The sequence below is a fragment of the Rana temporaria genome, chromosome 2, assembly GCF_905171775.1.
Source record: "Rana temporaria chromosome 2, aRanTem1.1, whole genome shotgun sequence".
Lineage (NCBI taxonomy): Eukaryota > Metazoa > Chordata > Amphibia > Anura > Ranidae > Rana > Rana temporaria.
Genome location: NC_053490.1, coordinates 478,243,234 through 478,258,600, shown reverse-complemented (window position 1 = coordinate 478,258,600; position 15,367 = coordinate 478,243,234). Strand labels below are relative to the sequence as shown.

The 15,367-nt window shown below is 39.2% G+C and overlaps 1 protein-coding gene across 2 annotated transcripts in view; it reads left to right on the top strand.

Annotated features, from left to right (window-relative positions):
- The window catches only part of CADM2 (cell adhesion molecule 2), a 511,850-nt gene that overhangs the window by 233,466 nt on the left and 263,017 nt on the right, over positions 1 to 15,367 (top strand). For both annotated transcript variants that reach the window (XM_040338753.1, XM_040338752.1), the window contains exon 4: positions 4,288 to 4,425. In XM_040338753.1, the coding sequence (XP_040194687.1) occupies positions 4,288 to 4,425 (138 nt within the window). The remainder of the gene's footprint in view (positions 1 to 4,287; positions 4,426 to 15,367) is intronic.

The window sequence follows — 15,367 nt, the reverse complement described above, 5'->3', positions numbered from 1 at the left end:
GCATTGGCATGCTGCGGGTTAATTTGGAGCATGTGCACTGGGATACCCCCACGGACGGCGCATGCGCCGTTAAAAAAAACGTCAATTACGTGGGGTCAAGTCCAATTAACATAAAACACGCCCACATCTTTATTATTTGAATTCCGCACCCTTACTCCGGCAGATTAACGCTACGCCGCCCTAACTTTAGAGGCAAGTGCTTTGTGAATACAGCACTTGCCTCTCAAAGTTGCGGCGGCATAGCGTTACTACGATACGCTACGCCTGCCTAAAATTACGATCCGCTACGTGGATCTGGCCCTATAACTTTTGCGCAAACCAATCAATAAAAGCTTATTGCGATTTTTTTTACCAAAAATATTTAGAAGAAGACGTATCGGCCTAAACTGAGGAAAACAAATATTTTTTTTTATATATTTTTGGGGGATATTTATATATTTTTATAGCAAAAAGTAAAAAATATAGAATTTTTTTCAAAACTGTTGCTCTATTTTTGTTTATAGCGCAAAAAATAAAAACCGCAGAGGTGATCAAATACCACCAAAAGAAAGCTCTATTTGTGGAAAAAAAAGGACGTAAATTTTGTTTGGGAGCCACGTCGCAGGACCGCACAATTGTCAGTTAAAGCAACGCAGTGCCGAATCGCAAAAAGGGGCCTGGTCCTTTAGCAACAAAATGGTCCGGGGGCTTAAGTGGTTAATATTTTTTTAAACAGTTTTCTCCTAATGCTGTACGTTTGTTAGTATCTCTCAATTTTTTCCTAACTGTCCCCAAGGGACTTACTTTTGGCTACATCCTAACTTAAACCTTTCAACTACGGTATATATTTTCAAGGACATGGTGGCCATAAAGCTCTAAAATTAAGGAAAGTTTTATAGCTGCTTGCTTTTTTCTTGGCTTAGTGTTTTTCTTGGTTCCTGTCATTTCTTCCGTCCACTATTAGTTTTTGTTGTTTTATTGGGAGCACTTTGCCATTTATACTTTATTCCCTAAATGATCTCTCCTCTTTTTTCCTCTGAGGGTTTCAGTGACACTAAAAATGAAAGATTCATCGAGAAAGCCACGAAATAACACTTAAACTCAACACTCTATGAGATTCATTGAATGTCAGCAGCTGCATCAGATGAAATTGCCATAGTTTATTGCAAACACGCCTATGTTCCTAACCTGTTATATAATTTTAAAGATTGATTTTTTTTTGTCCCTGAACTTCAGTTATTTTAGAATACCAGGCTCTTTCACTTAATAGGACTAATGCTGGATGCCAGTCATATTAAAGTTAATCCAGCTAGTGAATTGGTTTTGTGCATAGCATGTGAAAGCTGTTTTTTTTCTTTAAGCCCCACTGAGACTATTTTACAAAAAAAATCTTTACAAGTTTGCCATTAAGGAAAAAAACTACCCATTCTAAGCACAGTATTTCAGGATAATAACTTCCTGAGCTTAAAGCTTTTCCGTGGAGACCCATCTTTGGATCCAAAGTATAAATGTCTAGCTAAATCCTCCATATGAACTGATGGTGTGGCATATTAGAATATACGGCAAAGGGGAAAAGGTTTTTGTATACAAACGGTTTGGGATTTCAATTTGTGGTTATTAAAGTGATTTTGTGAGAGATTTTATATTTCTTAGCCAGCCACATTGTCAGTATGTTGGTTACCATTGTGTACATGGCATATTCGATTTTAATGTTTCATAAAAAAAATATATATATATTTATGTATAAGGCTCCATTCACATCTATGCGACAAAACGCCCGACGCCGGACGCTTCTGCCGCTAGAGGGGAGAATTCCCATTGCTGTCTATGGAGATGGTTCACATCTCATAGACGCCGAACGCCTGTCGCCTGAAAAAAAGTCCCGGACCCTTTTTTTCAGGCGACATTGGCGTTCGCCCATTGACAGCAATGGGAATGCTTTGTCAAAAAAAAAAAAAAAAAGTTTCACACTCGCGGCAAAATACGCCGCGTATGCCGTACGTCGTTGTCGCATAGATGTGAATGGAGCCTAACTGTAAACCAGTACAACAGCTAAATAGACTTAACAGGCTAGTGAAGCAGTTTTGTTGGACCTGATTTACTAAATTGTGACTTGATTTAGTACAAAGTAAACATACATATCTAATGTGCAGGTCAGTTTAAAGTGGAAGCAAAGCCTTTTTTTTTTTTTTTAATAACAAACATGTTATACTTTCCCGATCGGTGCTATGGTTTTACACAGAGCAGCCTCAATTCTTCCCTTCTTACATCCTTAGCCAGCGCTCTGGGAGCCACAGCACTGTAATATGCCTGGAGGAGTGATGTCACCTCTCCCACATGTTGCTGACACAACTGATGTTAGTGCCTGGCTACAGAGGAGCAAGTAGTTGGGAGGAAGCAGAGGAAAAGTGGGTATATGGTGGTCAGAGAATGCCCTTTCCAAAGACACTGTCACGTTGTCCTTACATGAAAAAGGGAACAGTGTCTCTTTAAAGCAAAACAAGTTCTCACTGACCTCTGTAATTGCAGGCACTGTGGAGAAATCCATGATCAAACTTCAAAACAGAGGCACTGACATTCAAGCACATCTCTTCTTGTTTGCCTTTGCAACAGAAACTTTGCAACATGCTGTACTTCCAGTGTAATTAAACAGCAGCTGCCTGTAAGCTGGTAGAAACCACCTGAAACCCAACTTTAAAGTCTCTGGGGCTAGATTCACAGCAGAAATACGCCGGCGTATATACTGATACGCCGGCGTATTTTCAAATTTGCTGTGTCGTATCTTGATTTGGAATCCTCAAACCAAGATACGACGGCTTATGGCATAGATCCGACAGGCGTACGGCTTTGTACGCCTTCGGATCTTAGGTGTAATTCTCCGGCGGGCGCTGGGTGGAGTTTGCGTCGTTTTCCAGCGTCCGGTATGCAAATTAGCTGTTTACGGCGATCCACTAAGGTACGCGCGTTCGTCGCATTCTCTTACGTCGGCTTTTCCCGTCGTAAAGTTAAGAGTGCTATTTAGATGGTGTAAAATTACACCATCAATGTTAAAGTATGCCCGTCGTTCCCGCGTCAAATTTTAAATTTTATTTTTTTGCGTAAGACGTCCGGGAATACGAAAGTACGTTACGCACGTCGCCGTTCAAAAAACAAGTCGGGCGCCGTAATTTCACGCAAAGCACGGCGGGAAATTTCCAAACGGAGCATGCGCAGAACGTTCGGCGCGGGAACGCGCCTAATTTAAATGGTACATGCCAAATTTTAATTAGGCGGGATTGCACCGGACAGCTTTACGCTATGCCGCCACAAGTTTACACGCAAGTGCTTTGTGAATCAAGCACTTACGATGAAAACTTGCGGCGGAGTAACGTAAAGGGGATACGTTAAGCCGCCGTAATTGTTTGTGAATCTGGCCCTCTTTTTTTATATTTAATACTAAATAGTTTCACAGCCTGGCCAGAAGTACCCTTACCCAGTTTCAACTGGACCAGTTGGTCCAGTTGAGCAACTGCTGTTATTTTTTTGTAGGTTCCAGAACTGTATTGTCCTGTTGGGGCCTTGTTCCAAGCCCAGTAAATACAATGATAGCAGAGGAACAAGCATCAGACAGAAATTACAATTAGTGCTCTGGATTGAGACAAGTACACACTATAGAGGGATATGCTTTGTTCATATTTCATGTCTGAGATTTACAACCACTTTAAAGTAGAACTATGGCCTCCTATTAAAGAAAAAAAATGCTGCATCATTTCATTATAAACCCATCTGCACTTATGTTTTCTCTTAGTCCCCTTGCACACATACCTATTGATCCTTCCAGTGTCCACCTAATTCAGCTTCCTGTGATGGTGGGGCAACAATGCTGCACTGCTTCTGAATTCAGAGCAGAGTTGCCACTCTCATTTGCCTGCCTGCACTACAAGTGTGAAGGACAAAATGTTGCAAGGAGCCATTGCTATTAGTGTTACCACTGCTGATTCACAAGCCTGTAGCTTTTCAATTGGAACCTGACCACACTTAGTCCAACCTACTTTTTCTGGATTGATAACACTGCCTCTGTTACTGTCACCCTCTCATTGTGAGCTGCAGTGCCTGAGAGGGGAGCGTTTGAGACACTAATGAAGGAGGATTTTTTTTTGGAGGTTTGTACTTCAGATAGTAACGAGATGTGGTACTTGTTTGTTATATAGTAGCCTTTATTCCATCTTTATGGCTACATATATTATATTATTACATATATTTAGTTTAAGTGAGAATTGTATGCATAGATATGTATTTAATATGTGTTTTTCCTATTTATGTCCTTAGGTGTCCCTGAAAAGCCACACATCAGTGGATTTACATCACCAGTTATGGAAGGGGAAATAATTCAGTTGACTTGCAAAACATCTGGTAGTAAACCAGCTGCTGATATACGATGGTTTAAAGGAGACCAAGAAATGACAGGTAAAAAGGAAAACTAAAAACTGATTTTTTGTTGGCAATTATGATTTCAGAAGCTCAATGTACCTTGTGCCTTTTTATATCAGATATGATAATAATGTATGATTCACTGAGAAGGAAAGTTTGAGAAATATTAAAAACTTGGGAGAGAAGTGTTGACAAGGCAGGAATTTCCTTCCTTTGCAATTTTTAGCACCCAATTCAAACAGCAAATTAAAGTATATCTAAAGGCAACACTTTTTCTTTCCATTTTGGATAGGAGAGGGTTAAAACCGTGTCATTTTTTTTCTCTATGTTTCATTAGAGGGATTTTCCATCACTTTCTGTTGGATTTTCAAATTCCGGATTTTCGTTCTTTTGAATTTTCATTCTTTAGAATTTTCGGATTTTCGTTCCTTCGCATTTTTCGCTGTTATTTTTAGATTTTCGTTCTGATTTTTTGGTTTTCGAATTTTCAGGTATTGCAATTTTTAGAATTTCAGATTTTTGAATTTTCGGATTTTAGAATTTTGGATTTTCGTTCTTTCTAATATTTGTTCTTTTAAAAAAGTTGTTTCAGAAAAAAATAGTTAAATGGTCTTTCTTTAATTCATTTTTTTCGGAATTAACGAATATACCGATTTTTGTCGAAAAATGTATTCAAGACAAAACAAATTGCACATATCTAATTGACATAATTTTACTGCTTTACTGTTTTATTGCTGTCTGTGCCCCTGTTCGGGAGATTCGCCTTCTCTATTTGTAGGGTTTACTGTTATCATCAGAAGTGAAAGTGAAAGAAAATCACACATTTTGGGTTGTCCCCAGAACAAGAATAGAAGAGGGAATCTTCCATTGTGGATGCTGGTTCTGGTGACCCAGGGAATAACCAGGGATTCCCCCACCATATTTTAATGGTCCTGTAATCTTTCCAGGCACTATTTTTAAGCACTAAAACACCTGTAAAGCGCCTCATTGTGAAAGTGGCTTTAAACAGTTTAGAAAAGATAAGGGTTTTGGGATTTTGAAGGTGCAAAATTAAAACAACATTTATATGAAAAAATATTTAGTTATAAAAGTTAAAAATTACAGAATATAGAAAATACATCCAATGATACAATACAGTTTCAAGAATGTGCAAGCTGAAAAATTCTCTTCCTCAGGAGAATTAAATTTATCGGGCATTATCGACTGAAAATAGAAAGAAAACGATACAAAAATTACAAAACAATACAAAAATACACAAGTTATAAACAAAGTACAAATTTTATATTTAATCCTGAGTTGGCTGAGACCAAAATGACAGACTAAGGTAAGAGCAAAGATTACCTGTATGAAATGATGGACTGGTCAAAATATAAACTGTAATTGAGGCCAGAAAGTCAAAAGGAACCCCAGGAATGGATCATCTAGTGTAACCGTAGAGGGTGGTATGTAATTAGAACACACAAAAAAAAACTGGTTGGTGGTCCGCCATGGCTCTGGAGATGGAGATGGAAACACACTTATTAACAAATAAACTAAACCAAATCGTCCAATTTTGGGGTTTGTGTGGAGCTAGGAATCTACCTGTGATCCATTAGATGCTGTAGGTTCAATTTCAGGTGTACAAACATCCAAAAAGAATTGTTAATATCTCACACTCCAAAAGGTCAAACAAAGACCCCTGAAACCTTAGAGATAATTGTGCAGTCACTAATCCAATTGGAGAAATATTGAAGATATTCCAATAGGTGAATAGGTTTGTTTACCTGAAGTATTATACTCCTTCCCCCTTTCCCATCCTGGCCCTAGACTAAAATCCTCTACCAGTGGGTTTAAATACCACCCTCCACCTCCCTATTGGGTGCCTGGTTTGGGGGAGGAGCGGATGCTTCAATTGCATCCAACCGATTGGCAAGGTCACACCGGAAGTGACGAGAATCGCGTCGTGGAGAAACCGGAAGTGACACTGCCACGTCAACTGGAAATGACACACAGGCATCAGATCCAGTGAATTGGAGACACAGTCAGCAACACAAATAGATATGGCATCAAATTGCACACCCACACACTCCGCCATATTAAAGCGGAGGTTCACCCTAAATATAAAGTATAGCTTATCCATAACATCTTATTATGTAGATCGACATTTCGCTATCCAAAATTTTTTAAATCATTTAAATACCTTTAATGTCTTTTTTAGATGCAGACACTTCCGGGTCTGTCTCACGCGGGAGTGGGCGTGTCGCTTCTCTTTCTGAGCGCCCAAGTGTTTGCTGGGAATCTCTCCTATGTCTCCTGGGAGCACAGCGTCATGCTTTCCAGGAGACTAGTAATCACCCATAAAGACGAAATCTCGCAGGATTTTAAACATCACGTGACTCTTGAAGCAAGTCGCGTGACAAGGACGATGATATCAGCATTCACCGATTCCTGGAAGTATTTGCTTGTGGGCTTCACAATGCCCATAAGCAAGATGGAACCTTACTGCAGGAAATTGTATAAATCATTATTTTCGGCTGAATGTAATTGCGGATGTATATACATTTCAGACAAGTGAGTACACGCTGAACAATCATAAAAGCAGTAGATGCACATGTTAAAAAAAAAAACGTTTTCCCGCAGAACCCCCGCTTTAAGATAGAAACATCCAAACAGACTAAATTAAGTCAATTTTGGTAAAAAGCTCTCCAGGCAAGTTGGTAAATAACTCCCTCTCAAGCAATGAAACTAAGTGGACTTACCACATAGCACCTAGCATGGGGGTGGGGTGTTTGAACTGAGACACACTAGACACACATGGCGCCATCCAGTGAAATTAGGACAACCCTGGAAAAGACGCCCTGGGCATCCATATGGTCACCTGATCAACATGGGGTTCCTAAAAGAATAAATTTTAAACAATATGTCTATAAAAGATCAAGATAATAGAAAATTATTATTAATCCTTAGCCTCATACTTAACAAAGTAAGTTAGTTAATAATGAATATTTTATATTTTGGCAACCTAAAACTCAAAATATCAAAGGCATGATGGGCTCAGCCAAGCACAGGTCACAAATCGTGGATTGAAAATACATAGCCTATGTGTTTTCAATCCACGATTTGTGACCGGTGCTTGATAAGTAAAAAGTCTTCTCCCTTGTGTCAGTGCATTTTTTTTAGCACTGATCACTGTAATGGTGTCACTAGTCCCCAGAAAGTGTAACCTTGGTGTCAGATTTGTCCATTGCAATGTCGCAGTCCCAATAAAAATCGCTGATCACCGCCATCTTTGTCTTCTCCTAGTCAAAGCACATCCCCACAGTAAGTAAGCACAACATATGCACACATTTTACCCTTTAATCACCCCTGATGTTAACCCCTACCAGCCAGTGTCATTAGTACAGTGACAGTGCATATGTTTAGCACTGTACACTCTATTGGTGTCACTGGTTCCCAAAAAGTGTCAAAAGTGTCAGTTAGGTGTCCCATTTGTCGGTCACAATATTGCAGTGCCGCTATAATTCGCTGATCATCGCAATTACTAATAAAAAAAGTTGCCACCATTACTAGTAAAAATAAATAAAGAAAAGTATCCCATAGTTTGTAGACGTTATAACGTTTGTGCAAACCAATCAATATATGCTTATTGGGATTGTTTTTACCAAAAATATGTAGCAGAATACATATAGGCCTTAACCACTAGTCGACCAGCCACCGTCATTATACGGCGGCAGGTCGGCTCTCCTGGGCGAGAGCCCGTAGCTATACGTCCGCTCTTCGAGCGGCCACTAGGGGCGCGTGCGCGCCCCCCGCTCGCCCCCGACTCCCGTACGTGTGCCCGGCAGGCTCGATCGCCGCCGGGCACCAGCGATAGCTCGTTACAGAGCGGGGACCGGGAGCTGTGTGTGTAAACACACAGCTCTCGGTCCTGTTAGCAGGGGAAATGCTGATCTTCTGTTCATACAATGTATGAACAGAGGATCAGTGTTTCCCCTAGTGAGGCCACCCCCCCACAGTAAGATAACACACAGGGACATACTTAACCCCTTCCCCGCCCCCTAGTGTTAACCCCTTCACTGCCAGTGGCATTTTTATAGTAATCCAATGCATTTTTATAGCACTGATCGCTATAAAAATGCAAATGGTCCCAAAAATGTGTCAAAAGTGTCCGAAGTGTCCGCCATAATGTCGCAGTACCGAAAAAAAAATCGCTGATCGCCGCCATTACTAGTAAAAAAAATATATTAATAAAAATGCCATAAAAATACCCCCTATTTTGTAAACGCTATAACTTTTGCGCAAACCAATCAATAAACGCTTATTGCAATTTTTTTTTACAAAAAATATGTAGAAGAATACGTATCGGCCTAAACTAAGGAAAAAAATTTTTTTTTATATATTTTTGGGGGATATTTATTACAGCAAAAAGTAAAAAATATTCATTTTTTTCAAAATTGTCGCTCTATTTTTGTTTATAGCGCAAAAAATAAAAACCGCAGAGGTGATCAAATACCACCAAAAGAAAGCTCTATTTGTGGGGAAAAAAGGACGCCAATTTTGTTTGGGAGCCACATCGCACGACCGCGCAATTGTCAGTTAAAGCGTTGCAGTCCCGAATCGCAAAAAGTGCTCTGGTCTTTGACCAGCAATATGGTCCGGGGGTTAAGTGGTTAATTGATAAAGACATTTTATTTTTACAATTTTTGGATATTGGGTATGTTTTATAGCAGAACGTAAAAACAATTGTTATTTTTTCAAAATTGTCAGTATTTTTTTGTTTATAGCACAAAAAATAAAAACCATAGAGGTGATCAAATACCACCAAAAGAACACTCTATTTTCTGGGGGGAAAAAGGACACATTTTATTTGGTTACAGTCAGTTAAATTAACACAGTGCTGTATAGCAAAAAATGGCCCGGTCAGGAAGGGGGAGGGTAAACATTCCGACCTGAAGGGGTTAAACCCTAAAAATTAACCATGAATATAGTAGAAATGTAAAAAAAAGTCAACAATTTGCGGAAATAATTACACTAATGGAAAATACATGGTGTATATGAAATGATTTTTATTAGATGGAATGAGTAGATAAATTGACAGAAGCAATATTAATAAAGGTTCAACTATTACAACTAAACTTTACAAAGAGTATATAAATGCCGACTGAAAGCATCAGTGCAGTCACACTCTGCATCTTATCTGCATGCCAGATGGTATGACAGGTTGAAGTGGGCAGGCAAATTTAACACAGTTCACATACATTTTTCGTTGCACATTTTCAAATTATCTTCATCCTTACCCAAATGCAATCATGTAAAAAAAACAGGACACATCAAAAAAAGCTTTGGGAAAAATAAGTTTCAAACTAAGACTATTAATATCTAAAGTTTTTCCAGTTTGCCGAGCTCATGTTCTACAGTGAGCAGTTAATAACACACATCAAGGAGAACTCTAGGATGCACTTTTTATGACTGATTTATACAAGAAGCACTTTTACCCTGGGTTGTATTCAGTTCAATCATGTTTTTCGATTCTCTGTAGCGCTGATGATCTCTTCTAGCCGCTTTGCGGTCACTTGTCTAAATGCATGTGTTTAGGCAGTAGTTACATGGCATTACCATAGCTCCCAACTGTCCCTGATTTCGAGGGACTGTGCAATCACCACATCTCGGGCTGTAAGCTGTAATATACTACATTTTTATTTTTGGGTTTAGTTACCCTTTAAAGCAGGGGTGCCCAACCTTTTGAAGAGAAAGGACCACTTAAAAGATTTGGTAACCGTTCGCGGGCCACAATGAGTGGAGTGGGTGGATGGCAGCCCACTCGGCTCTATAGAGCCCACTCTACTCTCAGCACAACAAACTCGCAGGTAATAGAAGTCTATGGTTCTGTGCAGGTAACCCTTCTCTGTACCTGTGGATCAGTTTGAAAGCAGCCCAGTAACCACTGCAGAACAGATATGCCAATATATACACAGACTGATTTTAGTAATAAAAACATAATTTTAATAACAGTATTCTATTCTATTCCATCCCAGAGCAGAACATTTTAACCACTTCAATACAGGGCTTTAAAACCCACCTCCATACCGGACCTATTCTGGCACTTCTCTCCTACATATACAAATCTTCATTCTTTTGCTAGAAAATTACTCAGAACCCCAAACATTATATATGTTTTTTTAGCAGACACCCTAGGGAATAAAATGGCGGTCATTGCAACTTTTAATCTTGCACGGTATTTGCGCAATAATTTTTCAAACGCCTTTTTTTTGTAAAAAATAACAAAACAGTAAAGTTAGCCCAATTTGTTTGTAAAATATGAAAGATGATGTTACGCCGAGTAAATAGGTACCTAACATGTCATGCTTTAAAATTGCGCACACTCATGGAATGGCGCCAAACTTCGTTACTTAGGCATAGGCGACGCTTTAAATTTTTTACAGGTTACCAGTTTAGAGTTACAGAGGAGGTCTAGTGCTAGAATTGTTGCACACGCTCTAACGCACGTGGCGGCACCTGTTTTTAAACTACGTTTACATACGTGGGCGGGACTTACATGTGCGTTCGCTTCTATGTGCGAGCTACCGGGGACAGGGGCGTTTTAATTTTTTTATTTATTTTTTATTTTACTTATTTATTTATTTTCTACACTTGTTTTTACATTATTTTTTTTATCGCTTTTATTCCTATTACAAGGAATGTAAATATCCCTTGTAATAGGAATAGTGTGTGACAGGTCCTCTTTAAGGAGAGATGCGGGGCCAATAAGACCCCACATCTCTCCTCAAGGCTGGAAAGAATGAGATTGTGAAAAAAAATTCACAGAGCTCATTCTTACTAGTTGCAATTGCGGTTTGTTTACTTACGGGTACCCGGGCGTGACGTCATCACATCGCGCCTGGGCCTCCGACGGTCATAGAGATCATCTCTATGCTTCACATCCGGCGAAAGGCGATCATCTCTCCGGGCCCCCGATGGCACGGGAGAGCCCGGAGAAGCACCGGATGGCGGCGGGAGGGGGCGGATGTCCCCTCCCGCTGCCTATAAGAACGATCCAGAAACGCCACTATGATCATTCTTACGGTGCGCAGGATCGCCCCCGGAAGAAAATGATATCTGAATGATGCCTCTAGGTGAAGGCATCATTCAGATATCCCCACACAAAGTACGGGACGTTATATGACATCCACCCGGGATAAGAGATCCCCTTTTTGGACATCATATGACGGCGTGCGGTTTTGAATTGGTTAAAACAGATTCTATTTTTTTTAACCGATGGAAAAAAAAACGATGGGACCCACACGCGATTGGTCCAGACGAACCGATGGTGTGTACAGGGTGTACATTTTACGACACAGAATATGTAATTTTATATTACCATAATTGTTGAAACATGACATATCTTTTTGACCTATCACATTTTTGCTGTTAGCGACATCTAAGGACAATATTAGCAATGCTTATAATAAAACATATATGACTATAGTGCAATGACTATTAGCCAATTCCTATCTCAGAAATCACAGTTTAACTGATCTGACCTCCCTATACTGAAATCCAATTAGTTGCAGTGAGTGATGGCACCTTGCTTTTGACATTTGCCCTTGTACTCTTTTATTAAATAAGCTTGATAGATTCAAAAGATGACTTGTTACAATGGTCTCACAAAAAAACCTTATCAAAAAAAATACCTGTGACTTACCATCAAATTTGCTTTCCTAGTGTTCTTTTTCAATAAAGAGTTATTTTTCATGTGCTGATACTTACATGCAGCAATCACAATCCATCTTGCATTTAACTGACTTCAGTATAGCAATTTCTAACAGATTATTGTGGGTTGATGGTCTTAACCACTTCAGCCCCGGAAGATTTGGCTGCTTAATGACCAGGCAATTTTTTGTTTTACAGCACTGCGTCGCTTTAACTGACAATTACGTGGGCATGCAACGCTATACCCAAACAAAAATTACATCCTTTTTCCACAAATAGAACTTTCTTTTGGTGGTTTTTGATTACCTATGCGGTTTTTATTTTTTGCACAATAAACAAAAAAAGAGTGACGATTTTTAAGAATAAAACACAGTATTTTGTACTTTTAATATATACTATATATAATATATAATATATATTATAATAAATATCCCTAGTTAAAAAAAAAATCCCTTAGTTTAGGTCGATATATATTCTTCTACATATTTTTGGTAATAAAAATCACAATAAGTGTATATTGATTGGTTTGCGCAAAAGTTATAGCGTCTAGAATCTATGGGAAATATTTATGGCATTTTTATGGCAGTATTATTATGTATTTTACTAGTAATGGCAGTGATCTGAGATTTTTATTGGAACTACAACATTATGGCAGACAGATCGGACACGTTTGACACATTTTTGGGACCATTGACATTTATACAGCGATCAGTGCTAAAAAAATGCACTGAATACTGTGTAAATGTCACTGGCTGGAAGGGGTTAACACTAGGGGGCGATCAAGGGGTTAACTGTGTTCCCTCAGTGTGTGTGTTCTAAATGTAGGGGGAGGGGAGTGACTAGAGGAGAAGACAGATTGTTGTTCCTAGCTAGTAGGAACACACAATCTGTCTCTCCTCAGCTCACAAAACTGGCCATCGCAACCGTGTGCAGTGGGCACGTGCCTGCTATCCTCACTTAAAAGCCGGCATACAGCTACGACGACTCACGGGAACGTGCCGACCTGCCTCAGTATGATGCCGGTCAGCAAGCGGTTAAAGTGGGTATAAACCCAATTAATAAAAGTTTAACTCAGATCTGGTTTAACAAAAACAATTATAATTACATTCATATACAGTGGGGATCGAAAGTTTGGCGCACCCCAGATAAAAATTTGTATTAATGTACATAACGAAGCCAAGGAACGATGGAAAAATCTCCAAAAGGCATCAAATTACAGATTAGACATTCTTATAATATGTCAAAAAAAGTTAGATTGTATTTCTATCATTTACACTTTCAAAATTACAGAAAACAAAAAAATGGCATCTGCAAAAGTTTGGGCACCCTGCAGAATTTATAACATGCACTGCCCCCTTTGCAAAGCTGAGACCTGCCAGTGTCATGGATTGTTCTCAATCATTGTCTGGGGAGACCAGGTGATGTCAATCTCAAAGGTTTTAAATGCCCAGACTCATCTGACCTTTCCCCAACAATCAGCACCATGGGTTCTTCTAAGCAGTTGTCTAGAAAACTGAAAATAGTTGACGCTCACAAAGCTGGAGAAGGCTATAAGAAGATAGCAAAGCGTTTTCAGGTGTCAATATCCTCTGTTCGGAATGTAATTAAGAAATGGCAGTCATCAGGAACAGTGGAAGTTAAAGCAAGATCTGGAAGACCAAGAAAAATATCAGACAGAACAGCTTGCAGGATTGTGAGAAAAGCAATTCAAAACCCACATTTGACTGCACGATCCCTCCAGAAAGATCTGGCAGACACTGGAGTTGTGGTACACTATTCCACTATAAAGAGATACTTGTACAAATATGGTCTTCATGGAAGAGTCATCAGAAGAAAACCTCTTCTACGTCCTCACCACAAAAATCATCATTTGAACTTTGCAAATGAACATATAGACAAGCCTGATGCATTTTGGAAACAAGTTCTGTGGACCGATGAGGTTAAAATATAACTTTTTGGCCGGAATGAGCAAAGGTACGTTTGGATAAGAAAGGGCACAGAATTTAATGAAAAGAACCTCTGTCCAACTGTTAAGCATGGGGGTGGATCAATCATGCTTTGGGGTTGTATTGCAGCCAGTGGCACAGGGAACATTTCACGAAAAGAAGGAAAAATGGATTCAATCAAATTTCAGCACATTTTGGATGGTAACTTGATGCCATCTGTGAAAAAGCTGAAGTTAAAGAGAGGATGGCTTCTACAAATGGATAATGATCCTAAACACACCTCAAAATCTACGGGGGATTACATCAAGAGGCGTAAACTGAAGGTTTTGCCATGGCCTTCACAATTTCCTGACCTCAACATAATTGAAAATCTATGGATAGACCTTAAAAAAGCAGTGCGTGACAGACAGCCCAGAAATCTCAAAGAACTGGAAGACTTTTGTAAGGAAGAATGGGCAAAGATACCTCAAACAAGAATTGAAAGACTCTTGGCTGGCTACATAAAGCGTTTACAAGCTGTGATACTTGCCAAAGGGGGCCAAAGGGGGCAGTACAAGATATTAACTCCGTAGGTTTTTTGTTTTCTGTAATTTTGAAAGTGTAAATGATGGAAATAAAATCTAACTTTTTTTGACATATTATATGAATGTCTAATCTGTAATTTGATGCCTTTTGGAGATTTTTCCACCTTTCCTTGGCTATGTTATGCACATTAATACAACATTTTACCTGGGGTGCCCAAACTTTCGATCTCCTCCTCAGTGAGCTTTCCACCATCATCCGAGCGGTGGAAAGTCATTTAGACAAAAAAAACATTTAGAAGGGAAATTGAAGGAAAAGGTAAGTGAACCAACAATGCACTAGCTTAAAGTAACCTATTTAGAACATAAAAAACGAACCTTTACAATCCCTTTAAGTCAAAATCTACCTTTATTGCTCTCAGCGTCCTCCACATTTCCAAATTAATATTTTTTTTTGTGCTGTAATTTGACCTCCTGTTATAGGCTGTTCTATGTTCATTCTCCATGGCCCCACAGTATGTAGAAATGTAGCCACTCTCTCTTGCTTACTCTCAATATCAGTGTATATGACTGCAACTAACAGGCACTGTTAATGACAAAAAAATATATTTGGGAGGGAAAAGGAGAGCTTTAGAAACTTATGGAGGATCTTTTTAGAAGGCATAAATACCCAATAAGAAAAAAGGTAATGAAAAGAAAATTACAGAGTCATTAATTAGTGGATGTGTATAGATTATTAACCACTTAACTACCGGACCATATTGCTGGTTAAATACCAGAGCACTTTTTGCTTTTCGGCACTGCGTCGCTTTAACTGACAAT